The following is a 17,675-nucleotide window of genomic DNA, read 5'->3' as shown; positions in this document are numbered from 1 at the left end:
ACTACAGCTTTTATAATTCATTCCTTCTACAATGAACAAATTTACAGGTGGTCTATAATCTAGCGGTTCTAGAATAACAGAATACAACTCTCCACAAGGCAACCTGCTCTCACGGGGCTTACAGGCAGCTTCTGGGAGACGGAAAATAATTTTTTTAAAAAAGATTTCAGATTGAACTGATTAGAGAAAATGCATAGGGAAAGGGAAGGTATCAACTAGTTACTTTAAAAAAAAAAAATGATTTCAGAGAGAAGAAGAGAGAGGTAAAGAGAGATACAAACATCAATGATGGGAAAGAAATCATCTTTCAGCTGCCTCCTGCAACCCTTGACCACCTGGTCCCTGGGTTGACGTTCAACCACTGAACCACACAGGCCTGGCTCAACTAGTTACTTTTAAATAGATAAAGTTTAAGTTGAGAACTAAAAGATGAGAAGGGAAAAGCTTTGTGTGACGATCCAGTGAGAAATGTTGTAGGAGGAAGGAAACTAAATTGAAAAATGCCCACTTAGGGGTGCACTTGGCATGTCTGAGAGAGGACCATCCTCAGGGAGAGAAAGACTAGAAATGGCTGTCAGTAAAGAAAGGAGCGGTTCATCTAGGGAAGCCCTTAATAAGGAGTTTGGATTTTACTCCAAGTGTGACTCACAGGCAGTAGAGGATTTCAAGCAGAAGAGGGAGTTAGTTCCCTGATCTGATTCATATCTGAAGACATTTTAGGAGTGCTGAACACTGGGATTGAAAATGAGAAGTGCAGATAAAAATCCCTGCCTTCATTGCCTAGTGGGAGAGAGAACTTGATTCTCACCCTTACTGTAAGGAGATACACCACCACTGTGATTAACTGATGGGTAGAATCGTAGATAAGTCATTTGAAGGAGGGACCGGCGCTATGACTATATTTGCCATAGGAAGGTGTTTGGATAGGAGAGAGAAAGGGATGGAGTTGGGACAGCTTCCTTGAGGGCCCAGGGATGAAAGGAGGTGAGTAGGCTGGTGGCACAGTAAGAGCACTTCAGAGAAGCTCTGGCAAAGTAACAAACTCGGGGCCTCTCAGATCAGAGGAAAAGGCCTGCCCACCCGAACAGTAGAGCCAGGTTTAAGAGGCACTTAAAGGGAAGGCCCGGAGCCCCCAGGACCTGGTGGCCAAATTAAACATTCTGGCCTCCAGCTTAAAAGTAATGGGAGGCCAACAGAGACTGAACAATGTCTGCAATATGAAGAGATGTGTATTTTTTAGAGAGCCACTGAAGAAGTGCAGCTGTATTAATTGGTAACATTATTGGTATTAATTCAATCATCTCAAGACACTGGAGAAACAGGATAGGTCATTATTTCCAAAATCAATGGGTTAGCATACAGAATTACCTGAAATTTGGATATTTTCTTTTATATAAAGCCAAACTGATTTAACATATTATTAATATAGTCAGCAAATACTTGTCATTTATTACTTGAAAGGCATTGTGCTAGGTGTTTTACATATACTTTCATTTAATCTCTAAATCTACCTGAATAGGAAAATGTAACCCCTATTTTATAGATAAGAACTGAGGCTTGGAGGTACAGCAACCTGTTTAAAACCACCAACTATCAAGTACAGAAGCCAAAACTGGAAGCCTGATCAAGCCTCTCTATACCTGTTTTCCCACTTGCATAATATGGACGATTAAGAGTATTTACCTCATAAGATATGAGAATTAAATGAGCTAATCCATGTTATGCAGAGTTAGCTGTCAATGTTGTTAGCATCATTGTTATATTAAGACCTGTGCTATATGTGGCCTTGAACTTCAGAAATAAAATTGAGCTATTTTTTCTTACAACTCTCAAATCTGATAACCAAATTTAATTACATATCACCTACTTTTAATGAGCTGTGGGTACATTAAATCATTCTCCAAGTAACTTGGATGAATATTATAGACTTGCTAATAATTCTCCAAAACACCAAACATAAGAATTTAGAGTAGACTCTGGCCAAGATGGAGGATAGATAAACAGGGTACTTGCCTCCTCCCACAACCACATCAAAATTACAACTAAACTACAAAACAAACATCATTCAGAACCACCTAAAATCTAGCTGAATGGAAGACCTACAAGTATGAAATTAAAGAAGCCACATCAAAACTAGCAGGAGGAGTAGAATGGGGAAAGGCTGGTCCTATACCCACACGTAGCAGATAAAAATAGGGAGGGATATCTTGGCTGTGCAAGTCTCCCCTGCGGAGCAAGAGGTGCCAGCCCCACATCAGGTGCCCCAGCCCAGGGTTCCAATGCCACAAAGAAAAGTCCCCATAACTTCTGACTGTAAAAATCAGTGGGGATTGTGGCTGAGTGAGATGGAGGCTGTTGGAGTCCCAGGCAATTCCTTTTAAAGGGCCCACACGTAGACTCACTCGGACTCATTCCCTCTGAGCTCCAGCATGTGGGCAGCAGCTTGAAAGGCACCGGAAACATACAAGGAGGAAATGCATTGTTTGGCATCAGGGAAAAAGCTGGAGGGGAAGCTTTCTCCCAGACAGAAATGCTGGCAGAGGCCATTGCTCCTTTGATAAGCCCTCCCGCCACAGAGCCACCAGACAGGCACCATATCCATCAACCTGCTCACACTGTTTGCCCCACCCTAGTGAATCCTTGAGGTCCCACCCCACCCAACTTTTGGGCCCACCCAAGCTGTTTCCAGTGGCTTTTCCATACAAATAGCCTGTCTTGATTGATACTTCAGATTTTCCTAAAATCTCTCAAGCAGCATCTGGTCTCAGCTAGCCCTGTACCTCTCACTAAGCAGCTCCAGGCCAAGCACTAGCAGCAGCCAGCCTTGGTTCACAGCTTGGCTTTGCCTGGACATCTCCAAACCCAACACAAGTAGCAGTCATCTGCAGATCGCTTTGTAGCATATGCCAGGCAGTGGCTGACCTTGGCCTGTATCTCCTAAGAGGAGGACGGAGAGCAAGTGAACCCAGTGGACAGCTTCAGACATTGTCAAGGCTCAACTACAACACCAGGGTGTACAGTCCCACATGGGGGGTGCAGCTTGAGTGCCCAGTTTGGGTGATCGGGGGGGCTGTGCCACTGGACGCTACAGGACACCTAGTACTGCATTAGGCCATGCTACCAAGCCTGGGAAACATAGCAGCTCTACCTAATACATAGAAATAAACACAGAGAGGTGGTCAAAATGAGGAGACAAAGAAACATGTCCCAAATGAAAGAACAGAAGTCCAGAAAAAAAACTTAACAGAATGGAGATAAACAATCTACTAGATGTAGAGTTCAAAACACTGGTTATAAGGATGTTCAAGGAACTTAGTGAGGAACTCAACAACATAAAAAAGAATACATCAGAAATGAAGGATACACTAACTGAAATAAAAAATTTTCAGGGAATCCACAGTAGAGTTATGAAGACAAGAATCAAATCAGCAATTTGGAATATAAGGAAGCAAAAAACACTCAATCACAATAGCAAAAAAAGGATCCAAAAAAAATGAGGATAGTGTAAGGAACCTCTGGGACAACTTCAAGTGTACCAACATTCACATCATAGGGGTACTGGAAAGAGAAGAGAGCAAGAAATTGAAAACATATTTGCAATAATAATGACAAGAAAACTTACCTAACTTGGTGAAGGAAACAGACGTACAAGTCAAGGAAGTGCACAGTCCCAAAAAGATGAACCCAAAGAAGCCCACACCAAGACACATCATAATTAAAGTGCAAAAGGTTAAAGACAGAGGAAATCTTAAAGTCAGTAAGAGAAAAGCAGTTAGTTATCTACAAGAGAGCTCCCATAAGACTGTCAGATGGTTTTTCAACAGAAACTTTGCAGGACAGAGGGAGTGGCAAGAAATATATTAAAGGTGATGAAAAGCAAGGACCTACAACCAAGGCTACTCTATCCAGCAAAGCTATCATTTAGAATTGAAGGACAGATAAAGAGCTTCCCAGACAATAAAAATCTAAAGGAGTTTGTCACCACCAAACCAGTATTACATGAAATGTTAGAAGAGTCTTCTTTAAGAAGATAAAAAAATATGAACATTAAAATAAGAATAAATACATATCTATTAACAATTGAATCTACCAACAAAATGAACAGTCAGAACGGAAACAGACTCAAAGATACAGATAATTTTTTGTTGGTTGCCAGATGGGAGTGGGGTTGGAGGGGTGGGTGAAAAAGGAGAAGGGATTAAGAAGTGCTATTTGGTTGTTACAGAATAGTTATGGGAATGTAAAGTATAACATAGAGAATATAGTCACTAATACTCTAATAACTAAGCCTGGTGTTGGATGGGCGTGGGATTTATTGGAGTGATCACTTATTATGTAATGTCTAGTCACTGGTGTACACACTGATGTATGTCAACTGTAACTGAAAATAGAAAATGATTTTTAAAAATGTAGTGCAGTGGTTCTCAGTCCTGGCTGCACATTACACTAACCCATGGAATTAAAAATCCCTGGGTACCACTCCCAGAGCTTCTGCTTCAATTTTTCTGGGTAGTGTTCTGGCACTAGTGTTTTTAAGAGCTCTCATGTAATATTAAGTGCAGGCACCCTTGGGACTATCACCTTAGAGCCTTGGATTTTTTCTAGTTCCCATTCTTTTAATTGCCAACATCTGGTGACATCCAGGCCCCACTGGGAGGTTTCTCGCTGGACAATAAAACAGATTTCAGTGCCCAAGCAGACTGTTCAGAGTAGAATACAAAATGCACACACCCATCTGTTCAAACCTGATTCCTTTCGGTCCCAGCTCCCCAGGATGGTCTCTCAAGATGTGGGAAGCCTGCTTACTCAAATGCAAGGCATGGTCCAGAATGTATACAAAAGGAGTTTTCACATGTTACCAAATGAAGATGAGAATTATGCCCAGGTAGCCATGTTTCTATCGCTTACAGCTTCCTTTTAAGCAGTCATGTCTTTTCTGTGACTCTCTGAACACAACCTCAGCTATACATGACTCACAAACACTCAGGATTAAATCTTCTAACTATGATTTCATGATTACAATTCTCTGAAGAGATGGAGAATTGATGCAATCTATTACTTAATATGTGTATTTTGGGGTTTAATTTATATGCAGCTTTATATTTCACTTGCTAAATGTAAACTCACTATTTTTATTAACTCTATACCTTTACTATACTGTATAAACAAAAATCACTTTAATAATATTGATGATAACATATAGTCAACCAAAACAAATCAAGAACTAGGCTGCCAATTTCACTACTGCATCTTCAACAAAGTGCAATACTATAGTAAATACAGAGACAGATGACAGACACACATCCACCCTTTGGGGAATTATCAGTGATGAATTTATTTTGGTTTTATTCTTTAAACAAATGTTTTACCTTGGAATGCTGCTGGAGGATATTGAGGATATGCAGCTGGGAAGTTTGTCCCTTGGTGAGGAGCATTCGTTTGCGCAACTGTAATTCAAGGAGAGGTAAACATTTATCTCCTTTAATAAAATATACACTAGAAAGAAAAATACAATGTCTGTGGATAGATAACTTCATTTGCATGATCCTGTGCTGTACTGAAACGGAGTGACTTCTTCATCTAACACAAGCTGTGCCTATTATCAGAATTATTTTGCCATAGAACCCTGACTCAAACAAACGCCCTTAAAAAAAATTATTGATTTTTAGAGAGTGAGAAAGGGAGAGGGAGAGAGAGCGAAACATCGATCAGCTGCCTCCTGCATACTCCCTGCCCCCCCCCCACCAGGGTTGAGTCTGCAACCCAGGCATGTGCCCTGACCGGGAATTGAACCAGCAACCCTTTGGTGCATAGGATGACACCCAACCAACTGACGAACAGTGGCCAGGGCAAACAAATTCCCTTTTGGATAAAATGAGACAGCTGAGTTACTGGGGTTGAATTTCTAGTTTTTAACTATGGAGTGTTCACTTCCATACTTTGATTTTGTTGGTATTATAAAAAAGATGGTTTTAAAACCACATATGGAGTGTGAAAAGATAAGTAAAACTAGGTGGATATGAGGATGAAAATGGAAGGGTTATGGATGATTTTAAAGATATCTATAATCATTGCTATAGGAACTTTTAAAATATTTAAAATAATGCATCTATATCTGTATTTAAATATCCTTTTCATGGTTTCTCTGGAACTATATTAATAAGGTTGGCCAAAGTAAATTCTGATATTTGACCTACAGAAATCATAACTGACTTAATTATAATAACCTAAGAGATTAAATGTTGTTATCTGCTAATCAATGCAGATAACATTAAATAACCCTAATTCTGTACAAATAGTTCAACATCCTAGTTCTTCATATTTATTTCTCCAGTTATTCATTTAGTGGCCACCCCAGCCAGACAATAAATATCTACTGAGCACCTCCGGTCTCACCCCTGAGTTAGGCTCTGGGGCTACACTAGCTCTGCCCTCATGGAGCTTATGTGTAGTGGGCTCTTCCCTTATATTATGTGCTCCTCGCTTTCTTATGACTTCTAACTGTGAATTCCAAAGTTTCTTTTTGAATCAAGGGGACATGGCACCAATTCAGAAGAAAATGTTGGCCTAACTTTCAATCTGACACCTCTCCTGTATGCTTCTCTTTCATGAGCCTGTTAAGATCAATGTGATTTCAGCAGGAAGGCTGGAGCCTCTCCTCCATTCATTTAGCTTCATAATAACTTCAGCAGAATGGAGTCCATGGAGACTGTTAATTCAGGCAACAGAGCTACTTCCATCAGGGCTTTACCCTGGAAAGACACATGGAATTATCATAGATTTCTGAAATACTGCAAGCCATTCTCCCCCAACCATCCCCTTCTATTTCTCAGCGTCACATGAGTGGCCTAGCATTTAGTTCTCTAGCTCTTACGGCTCTGCCCACAGCCCCTACTCTTGATCTGAGTTGGAGACAACAGGATCAGACTCAACGGATCTCGAGGAAACACACTGCAAGTCTGACTTAAAGACCTACCCTTATATGATATGTCACATTTCGGCACCTCTGAACAAGTACCGTTGTTTGAACGATAGTAAAGATACACATAGGTCCATGACCTGACAGAATAAAGAAATTAGGACCTCATCATCTCTGGGATTTTGGTACCAGAGCAACGATCCTGGTAACAGGATCAGTGGAAATTCATACAAAGACAAATACATGGATGGGCAAGTGGTCAAGTAGAGCAAGGAGCATATGAATCACAAGTGAATTTGTGAAATGCAACCTAAAATAACATAAAATCATAGGAGTATCACACTGTTGTACAGGTATTTTATTTTTACTTATATATATACATAGGTACATTTCACTTCTACTTATGCATACATATACATACAAATCACATATATTGAAACTGCAGAGTTAAAAGGTGACTATGACTGTGACCGAAAGAATCTTTCTAAAGTGATTTGAAGCATCCTAAAATTTACAGCAAACAAAACAGCTTAATATCATATAAACTTACATTTTAAAAGCTTTGAGTTTTGTAAGTAAGATTAAATTGACATAGCAAACATTAAGAGAATATCATGAAACCTCCTGAAGAGCCGAGGTTTCTGGTCCTAAGAAATGATACTACGTGCGTAGCAAGGCTGACCTTGTGGTGAGATAAACACCTTTGGTTATCTAAACAAAAATAAAGAGAATGCAAATCCTTTCATAACACAGGATTTTGTTTTTCATATTTCCCCCGATATGTATTGCTTTAGGTTTTCAATAAGACAATGTCTTATTACATGCTTGGTCAATATTCTTGAAAGAAAAAAAGCCAGAATATAATGCTTGGCATTTATTTAAAACTATTCACGTGTGTGTATGAAATATATATCAGGGATTTATGTGAGGATTTTATGAGGATGAACTGACATTAAATTTATTATCTTTAATTAATATTATTTGAATAACCTTTATGTATATAAAATACACATAGCAAAGTGAACACTGATATGAATGAAATATAGTATAAATTATACAACATATTTTCCAGTAAGCCTAAAATGTTTTAGTTTTATCTAAGGCTTTTTTATTTTAAAGGACAAATTAATGGTAGTGGATATCTATTTATACTATATATCAAAACACTGAAATAGGCTTTGGATTCCAGAGAAGAAACAACACAAAGAAAATGATATTCTTTCAGAAACTGAATAAAACATAGGATAGTTAATGTATTAACAACAGATTTAACATTATAGGGGAAAAGTAAACACATAATTTACTTACTTTGTTTGTCCATGATTGAAAAAGTTCTGAAAAAGAAGACCTGATATTAATACATCAGTTACAATTTTATAGGTCAAGTATGACAGTTAAAACAAGATACTCTGAAACTATACATGCACATAAGATATTCCTCTATTCGTCTAGTTAACCAGAATCTGTTCACTTAAAGCCTTGGTCTTGCTCCATCCCCACTGCTATGTTTCTGAGGAGGACTTCGGAAGTTTTGGGTAAGCTCAGGTGGTGGCCAGCTCAGGGCTGGGCTCCATTTGTGGTCCCGCATGAGTGGGAGAAAGCTTAGCTATCGGGTTACATGACAGCAAATACCTCTGGAAAGTCCAGGTCCTGGGGGTGTGTTCTGCCCAGCTGGAATGGCAAATCTGAAGAGGCCTGACCCTTTGTTCTATACTTTAAAACATGCTTTTAAACAAAGAACCCACTCTCAGGGGTTGTCATAGTTGCAGTAGCATGACAATCCACCTGAAATATTGTGTTTGGTTATTTCTATTGAAAATAATAATAATAGCCCGGCCGGGCGTGGCTCAGCCGCTGAGTGTCAACCTAGGATCCAGGCGATCGGGGTTCGATTCCTGGTCAGGGCACATGCCCAGATTGTGGGCTCGATCAATGACTCTCTCATCATTGATGTTTCTATCTCTCTCTCTCCCTCTCCTTTCCTCTCTCTGAAATCAATAAAGATATATTTAAAAATAATAATAATAATAATAATAATAAACATTGTGCTCAGTACTTCTGCCTTCCAGTGCCTCGATCCCATCCTACACTTTCCCACTCCTACCCAGTCACTACATTCTCTCTCCACTTTATATCCCAACACCCTATATGCCTGTTAAGAACAATTAACACATGAGGCAAAAGCTCTGTTACCTGTTTTACCTCAGACCCACACACTAACATAAATCAGCCCTGCCCTTCCCAGCCCTCTCCGGCCTTGGCTACCACTTTATTAAGGCTTCCTCGTGTTGTCTTAAATGGTAAATAAAAAATCAACTGATCCCTCTCTATTCTTTACTAAAATCTGGTGTTCCCAGGAAGAAATCATGTCCCTCCTCTCATTTTAATTTTTGTTTTGTTTTGTTAAACCTCACCCAAGAATATTTTTTCCATTGGTATTTTCCGAAAGAGTGGAAGGGGGGTGGAGGGGGGATGACACACTGATTGGTTGCTTCCTGCATGAGCCCTGACCAGGGCCTGGGATCGAACCTGCAACCCAGGTACATGCCCTTGACTGGCAAAAGAACCCTTGACCCTTCGGTGGGCAGGTCAACACTCTAACCACTGAGCTAAATGGGCCAGGGCTCCTTTTAATTTTATTTCTTTATTATCTACTTTAAGCATAAAAAAGTCATAATCTAGTAAAACTCTTATTAATATTCCAGTGATAGTCACCTCTCAATTACGTGCGCTCAGGAAATTCAGCAATGGTTGAATAATTTGGAACGGGTTTACCTGGGCCTAAAATAAAGCAAAACACTTGTCTGAGTTACTCATTTGACTTCCTAGACTACTTAGAATGATAGTAACCCAACTTCCATTAGCTAGTCAGAAACCAACTGCTGTGGACCTCATCAGGCTAGAAGGGCAAAAATATTAACATTTATGTTTTTCTTCAGTTAGTCTATAAGATGATCAATAAATAAACATATATAACAAAGCTGGCTAAAAGTCTTCATAAGCCACATTCGTGTTTTAGGTTCTGTCATAAAAGGAACAGTAAAAGGAGACTGAAGTCCTACATGCCAAATGCCATGGCTACTTTTGTAAATCTCACATTTCCACGATCAAATATTATACATTAAAAGTAATATCCATTACCTTAAAATATGCTATGAGTACCTTCACAGATACATAAAATTAAAAGACTAAAGTTGTGTAGTCCAATTAAAGAGTATCCTTCTAATCAGCACGCTGGACTGGACATGTCTAAAGGTTTTACTTACCTTCTGTTGCTCACAGGACAGCCCTCTTTAACACGATTGTTCCAAAGTACCCTATGCTTTTAACTAATTTTACAGCAGTTTAAGGGGCCATTGTTTGCATCACTGTCCACTTGCCTACAATGTCAGAAAGGTACTTAATTCAAGGACAAATCCTGAATAATACCTGGAGGAGGAACACAGACAAGTCCCCCCTGTGTGTATGTGTGTGTGGGGGGGGCCTTTAAAATTATTAAAATTAAAAAAATTACTTAAAAAATATCTATTTTTTTTAAAAAAAATATATCTTTATTGATTTCAGAGAGAGGAAGGGAGAGGAAGAGAGAGATAGAAACATCAATAATGACAGAGTCATTGCTCGGCCGCCACCTGCACGCCCCCGACTGGGGATCGAGCCCGCAACCCAGGCCTGTGCCCTGACCGGGAATCGAACCCCGATCACCTGGATCCTAGGTCGACGCTCAACCGCTGAGCCATGCCTGGCCGGGCAAAAATAAAATATTTTAAATTTATAAATATTTTTTCTTATATTTAGTTGTTTGAGCCTGGGGAGTCCAGGCCAATCAGAAAAAACGCATGTGCCAGTGAGAGGAAATAAATGACGCTGTGAACCACATCAGGAGCAGCTGGCAGCTCCTACGCAGCCAAAAGCCATGGCCTCCAGGTCCTCGCCAGATGAGGAGCAGCCTGAGCAGCCTGGATTTACCCTCCTTTCATGGGGTCAGAGATCATTCCCTCTTTGCATAAAAATCCAAGGAAGAGAAATGAAACCAACTCCAAACAGAGCTCATTCGGTCATACTTGCTCTTTTCCTTCCTACTTGGCTACACTATTTTAAATCTTAAACTACAGGTTGTGTGAGGATGAGCATTTGTTGGGAAAAATACTGTGGAACACAATCTGAACCCTCATTTTCCTGCAGGATTTAGAATTTTCACTATTACATAATATCTCAAGTATTAAAATGGTATGTCATGAGCTCTGGTGCACAATGTTAAGTGACGGCTGTACCTGTGTATGTGCCAGGTGGAATAAAGCACGTGTGGATTACAGATATGCACCATGTCACATCTGTCCACTCTGCTGTTTTAGGGGTCTTTTGATTTTCTCAAACTTAATGGTCACAAGACATAACATCACTCAGCTTTGGAAATGACAGAGCTGAGTCTTGGGTGAATTAATTAAGTAATTAACATGATAACTTTTATTAAATACTGCCTCCCACTGCTTCTATAAGAAACAATTCCCAAAAAGACTTCCAAGAAAGTCATATTTATCCTGTACTAAAAGAAAAACAGTCTCTAATAAAATCATATTATATACTGTACCATTGGGACCTTAATTACTTCAGGACAAATACAGAACTTCAAATTATAAACATCTACCACAGGGAGGAGAAGTGCAGGTGATATACAGTTATTGCTCCACGATTCATATTGTGAAACCCTTTGACCATCTCATGGGGACCTAAAATTTCTCTTTCATTGCTTTCAAAAAGTATGAATGTAAAATCTGGAACCCGAGGAGGAAGCATCTCTCATTTTGGAAAATCCTAAAACTACTCTGCATACAAATTAGGCAAAACTAGACTTGAATTATTTCTCCAAACTTACTTCTTAATCGCCTAAGAACAAACCAGTTAACATTTTTTCTCAGATTCCCAAGATGGGGGAATATATGTTCTAAATTATTTTAGCAAAATGTTACTGCTCTACAATTATCCACAGAATTCAATGTCCCTAAATTTCTCTGAATAAGTGAGAATGAGATATTAGGCGTGGAGGCGAGAGAAACTGGGCACAGGAGGTGGAGAGGCCAGCACTTGCTGAGGTTGGTCACAGAACACTTCATGTTCAGCTTCTGATTGTGGGTAAATTTTATGCATCTGAAAAGCTTTAGTTAATACTAAGGACAAAACTACTTCATCTGTTGAACTATAGTTTTGGTAAAAGATAAATAGTCCCAAACCAGATGAATTTACAGACTTTGATTCCACCGGTCTTCCAAATCCAGGTACAAGGTATGGGATGGAAGTGAGGTGGCTGAGGCCGATTTACAAAAGCAAAGTATCTGGTAACGAGGACTCTTCCTATAAAAGTCTACTCCTGTATTACATGGCTCAAGGAAATAAAACATTCTCTGAACCACTTTGGGATAGCATTTTACAGTAAACTTTGAAGACAAAAGTAGATATAACATCCACTGGGACCAACTGAGAGAGTGGTGGTCAAGTGTTCTACAAGACTAACCAGTAAACCAAAAAGACAAAAGAAACAAAAACAACTTTGGCAGCTATCCTGGCATGGGTGCTTGGTTCCTCCCGTGAAGTCTTTGCTGACAAGCAGAGCTGAGCTGTTTCCTTTCCTCATAAGTGAAGCCCAGAAAGTGAATGTTTACTAAGTAAAATGATTCATGCCTCATGTGCTTTACCCTCAAGTCCTTGATTCACTGCAAAAAAATATCTCCCAAGCTGTCCAAAAGACTATCTTTATGGTATCTCTCTTAATAATTTCAAATTTACTCATGGCCATTGTATTTTTACTATGCCAGGCTGGAATTTTTCTGTAAGTGCTTACTTAATAAATTCAAAATTTTAAAAATGAAAAGCACAGTTGTTAGTACTGATTAGCTACAGTACTTTGACTTTTTAAATTTAGCATTATTGAAAAGTGCTATACAGTGTGCACACACACATATAATACACATGCACATTTATACACGTATAAATATTCACTTAGTACAAAGCTTGTGCCTTTATTCAAAGTATACTGATGGAAGGCATAGTGAGACAGGAGGCGGTGCTCACAGCTCCGTCCCTCCAGCTGCTCTAAACTCCCCACGGCCGGCACAGCGACCAGGACAAGGACAGGGCCCTGGCCGGGCGGCCGAGCGCACGGGCCTGTGCGCCGCCACTCGCTCCTTTCGGTCCGAGCGAGCAGCCCCGCGCACCTGCGGGGGCTTAGTCTCCAGGACCTGGCTCTTTCCATGCCCCTTTCCACCCAGGGCAGGGCCACTCAGTTTACTCACAGCCCTGCGTTAGCTCAGCTTTCACACTCGTCCCACGGCCGTACTCGCCAGGGTGGTAGTAAGAGGAACTTCTGCTGCGACAAAGGTCAAGGGGGAAAAGGGGGACCCGACTCCCCTGACGCTCGACATAAGCAAGTGACACTTGCACAGCACTGATGTCCTGGATCTTGCTAAACTAGGAAAAACAACAGTTACCTGCCTTTTCCTGGAACTGGGGAGCCACCGCGCCAGGCTTCCAGGAGCAAGCGGGTAAAGGAACCCAGGGGACCGGGCACCAGCCCGGGAAGCTGGGAACCGGACAGACGCAAAACAGCGGGAGCGGACTTTGCCGAGTGCCTTCCGCGGTGCCAGGTCCCTCTCTCACGAAGTTGCCCCAGTCGCGTCACCCTCTAACCGCTGGAGACCTGTAGCTGCCCAGCTTCCGACACGAGGGAGGGGAAGGGAGGCCGTGAGGAGGCCGCCGGCGCCCCGGCAGGCACAGCGGCGGCGGGTCTCCATCTGGGCCGTCCCGGCGCTGGGGTCGCGGGGCGCCCGGCACGGTCCCCCCCCGTAGTATTTACTGTTCCCTCGCCCCTCGCCCCAGGGCGGGCAGGTCCCGGGCCCAGCCTCTCACCATGACTCGAGGCGCCCCGGCCGTGAAGGCCCCAGGAGAGGCCGGTTCAGGCGGGGAGACCCCGTTCCTGGCCTGGGGGGCACCCGTCCAGCCGGGGCTCCACCTCCGCGCGGTTTCCTGCGGCCGCTGGGACCCCCGCCCCGCCCGGTACCCCGCGACCTCAGCGCAGGCGCAGCCCTCGCGCCCCCGTGTCACAAGCCGCCCCGAGGCCGGCGCCCACCTGTGGCTCCGGGCGGCCGGGGCGGAGAGGACGCCGGCCCGAGGCTCCGCTCCCTCGGCCGGGCCCCGCCGGGGCACCACCTACCTGGAGTCGCAGGGACGGAGCCTCCGAGCGGCCCTGGCGCCGCCGCAGCCCCGCTGTCGGTTTCGTTTTCCGGGATCCTACGTCCCGAGGAGGGCTCGGAGCGCCCCCGCGGGCGGGCGGGCGGGCGCGGCGGGGAGGCTGCGGGGACCAGCGCCCCGCCCCGCCGCTGCTTGGGGACCGACGCCCGCGCCGCGGGCTCTGCGGCCGGCAGCCCCGCGCGCGGGAACTGGGGCGGCGCCGGGGGTGGGGCTGGAGGCCGGCGACCCGAACCTGCCCGACCCCCGCTCGACCTCCCGCCGCGGGCACCTGCGCGCGAGCGCGGGCGGGGCGCGGCCCCCAGGGCGCCGGGCGCGGCTCCCTGCGCGGGCCTCTCGCTGTCGCGCTCTGGCCCCCCGCCTGTCCTCCAGCCCCGCCGGAGGTCGGCGGGGAAGAGCGGGGCATCGCGAACGCTTCGCGCGGCGGAGACCCGCGGGCGGGGGCGCGGCGGCGGGAGCGCGCCCCGTGCGCCGCCGGCCCGGCCGCGGCCCGCCCAGGGCGCGCTCGGGGAGCTGAGCGAGGAGCGCATTGGTTCCTTTCGTCTTTTAAATTTTCCTCCGCGAAAGTAACGGGACGGTGCGCGCCACCGGGGGGGGCGCGGAGACTGGAGGACGCGCCTGCGGCGCCCCCTGCCCCGGGGCCCTGCTAGCGGACGGGAACATTCACCCAGAGGGCGCAGGAGAGACTGGAGAGGGGAGCTGGAGGGGGCGGGGAGCGGGGGGAGACGGAAATGGGGAAAATACGAGTGAAAAAGGAAGGGGACCGAGCCGCCTTGGCGGGAACCCCTTCTCGTCTGTGACCGCGCGTGGCACGCTGCCTCGGTGAATCTGTGACGTGAGGGCGCTGCTACCTGCCTCGTGGAAGTCTGAAAGTTTGTTGTTGGAAGTATTCCGGACGTGCCCGCTCCACGCCCGCGTCCTCGGGTTATGCATCTAAATTCTTTGGTTAATCTCCCCTCCCCTCTGAGACTCAGTGATGCGGGCCAGAGTCAGGTCAATAAGGATCACATGCACAAAAGTACATAGCAGGGGTTTTGGTGTTTTGTTGGGGCTTTTTTACGCAAACTGTTCTCTCACGTGTTTCCTCCTTGTGATACGTCTTGGAAATCCCCTCGCCTTTAATGCAGAGCTGAATCATGGATCTAATCACAGCGCACTTTGCTTCCAATTTCCCGATGACAGATGGTGTCCTGGTCATAATCCTTGCACATGCCTTTCTGTACACACCACAGAAGCTTATCGTTCTGTTCTTTTCCAATAGACTCTGAGAAGGCTTGTTTTACATCTCTCCACTTCCTAAATATCATTTCTAAGTGTTTGCTATTCTGATTGGCAGGTATTAACTTATTCTTGTTTTTGTTAGTTCTGTTAGTAATATTGAGTAATTTTTTCTTGTTATCAGTGAACATTCTACCATTTTCTTTTGTGATATGTTCTGATATTTAATACAGAGTTTTCTGTTGGGTTGGGGCATTTATTCCTCCTTTCTGATTTGTTGTGCTCTATATACTGCAGACTGAATCCCGGACCTGTTAATCAGGTACAATCCTTCAGGGTCTCTGAATTATATCTAATTTTAAGTTTCTTTAACAATACAAAGTCTTCATTTTTAATAATCTTTTACAGTGTTTTTCATGGTTGACTTCTGGGCTTTGCATCTGTTTTAGAAAGCTTCCTGTATGTACCCCAGAACATCCAATATGAGTTCTTCCTTGACACCTATTTATTATTTTTTGTTTTTACATCAGGACATAACCTTTTATTTTTTTATTATAGTTGACATGCAATATTAGCTTCAGTTGTATTGATTAGACATTGTATATCTTACAAGTGATCACCCCAATAAGTCTAGTGACCATCTGACACTATACATAGTTTTTACAATGATATTGCCTATATTCCCTATGCTGTACTTTACATCGCTGTGTCTGCTTTTATAACCAGAAATTTATACTTCTTAATTCCTTCACCTTTTCATCCATACCCCCCAGTGCCCCTCCCATCTAGCAAACATCAATTTGTTCTCTGTATCTATGAGTTTGTTTTTTGTTTGTTTATTTTGTTTTTTTAGATTCCACATATAAGTGAAATCATAAGGTATTTGTCTTTTAGTGCCTGGCTTATTTCATTTAGCATGGGCTTCTAGGTCCATCTATGTTGTCGAAAATGACAAGATTTCATTCTTTTTTATGTCTGAGTAATATTCCATTGTATGTGCACCACCTCTTCTTTATCCGTGCATCTGCCGATGGACACTTAGGTTTCTTCTATATCTTGGCTATTCGAAGTAATGCTGTAATGAACATAGGGGTGCATATATCTTTTTAAATTAGTGTTTTGGATTTCTTTGAATAAATACTCAGCAGTGGAATTGCTGGGTCATACAGCAGTTCCATAATTTTTTGAGGACCCTGCATACTGTTTTCATCAGTGGCTGCACCAACTTACAATCTCACCAACAGTGCATGAGGGTTCCCTTTTGTCCACAGCTTTGTCAACACCTGTAATTATTGATTTGTTGATGGAGCCATTCTGAAAGGTGTGAGGTGATATCTCATTGTGGTTTTAATTTGCATTTCTCTGGTGATTAATGATCTGAAAATTTTATCATATATCTGTTGGCCATCTGTAGCTCCACTTTGGATAAATGTCTATTCAGGTCCTCTGCCCATTTTTAATGGGATTTGTGTGTGTGTGTGTGTGTGTGTGTGTTGTGTATGTGTTAAGTTGTATGAGTTTCTTACATATTTTGGAAACCCCTTAACAGAGATCTCATTGGCAAATATCTTCTCCCACTGAGTAGGTTGTCTTTTCGTTTTGTTGATGGTTTCCTTTGCTGTGAAAAAAACTTTTGTTTGATGTAGTCTCATTTGTTCATTTTTCTTTTGTTTTCCTCGCCTGAGGAGACATATACAAAGAAATATTACTAAGAGCAATGCCAAATAATTTACTGCCTATGTTTTCTTTTAGGAGTTTTATGGTTTTGGGTCTTACATTTAAATCTTTAATCCATTTTCAGTTTATTCTTGCATATGGTGTGTGAAAATGATCTAGTTTCATTCTTTTGCATGTATCTGTCCAGTTTTCTCAATACCATTTATTGAAGAGAATGTCTTTACCTCATTGTATATTCTTGCTTTCTTTGTCATAGATTAATTGATCACATAGTCATGGGTTTATTTCTGGGCTCTTTATTCTGTTCCATTATGCCAGTACCATGCTGTTTTGATTACCATAGCCTTGTAATATAGTTTGATATTAGGGACCATGATACCTCCTTGTTTTTCTTTCTCAAGACTGGTGTGGCTATTTGGAGTCTTTGTGGTTCCATATAAATTTTAGAATTATTTGTTCTAGTTCTGTGAAGAATTCCATTGATATTTCAATAGGGATTGCATTGAATAAGTGGATTGATTTGGGTAATATGGACATTTTAATGATGTTAATTCTTCCTCTCCATGAACATGGTATATCCTTCCATTTATAAGTATCTTCTTAGTTTCTTTCTTCAATG

General features: G+C 42.7%; 1 protein-coding gene across 3 annotated transcripts in view; it reads right to left on the bottom strand.

Annotated features, from left to right (window-relative positions):
* Positions 1-14,326, bottom strand: part of LOC308557302 (phospholipid scramblase 1-like) — a 30,560-nt gene extending 16,234 nt beyond the window's left edge. The window contains exons 1-4 of one of the 3 annotated variants that reach the window (XM_081137656.1): positions 14,127-14,326; positions 9,635-9,700; positions 8,228-8,253; positions 5,370-5,447 (exon numbers count right to left, since the gene is read on the bottom strand). In XM_081137656.1, coding sequence (XP_080993782.1) covers positions 5,370-5,447; positions 8,228-8,240 — 91 coding nt within the window. In that variant the 5' untranslated portion in view covers positions 8,241-8,253; positions 9,635-9,700; positions 14,127-14,326. Of the gene's footprint in view, positions 1-5,369; positions 5,448-8,227; positions 8,254-9,634; positions 9,701-13,404; positions 13,896-14,126 lie in introns of those variants that run through there. The other 2 variants (XM_081137657.1, XM_081137658.1) reach the window with 2 other exon arrangements.
* Between the last annotated feature and the right edge of the window lie 3,349 nt (positions 14,327-17,675).

This window comes from Miniopterus schreibersii (assembly GCF_964146895.1).
Source record: "Miniopterus schreibersii genome assembly, chromosome: 5".
Lineage (NCBI taxonomy): Eukaryota > Metazoa > Chordata > Mammalia > Chiroptera > Miniopteridae > Miniopterus > Miniopterus schreibersii.
This window is presented reverse-complemented; position numbering and strand designations above follow the sequence as displayed.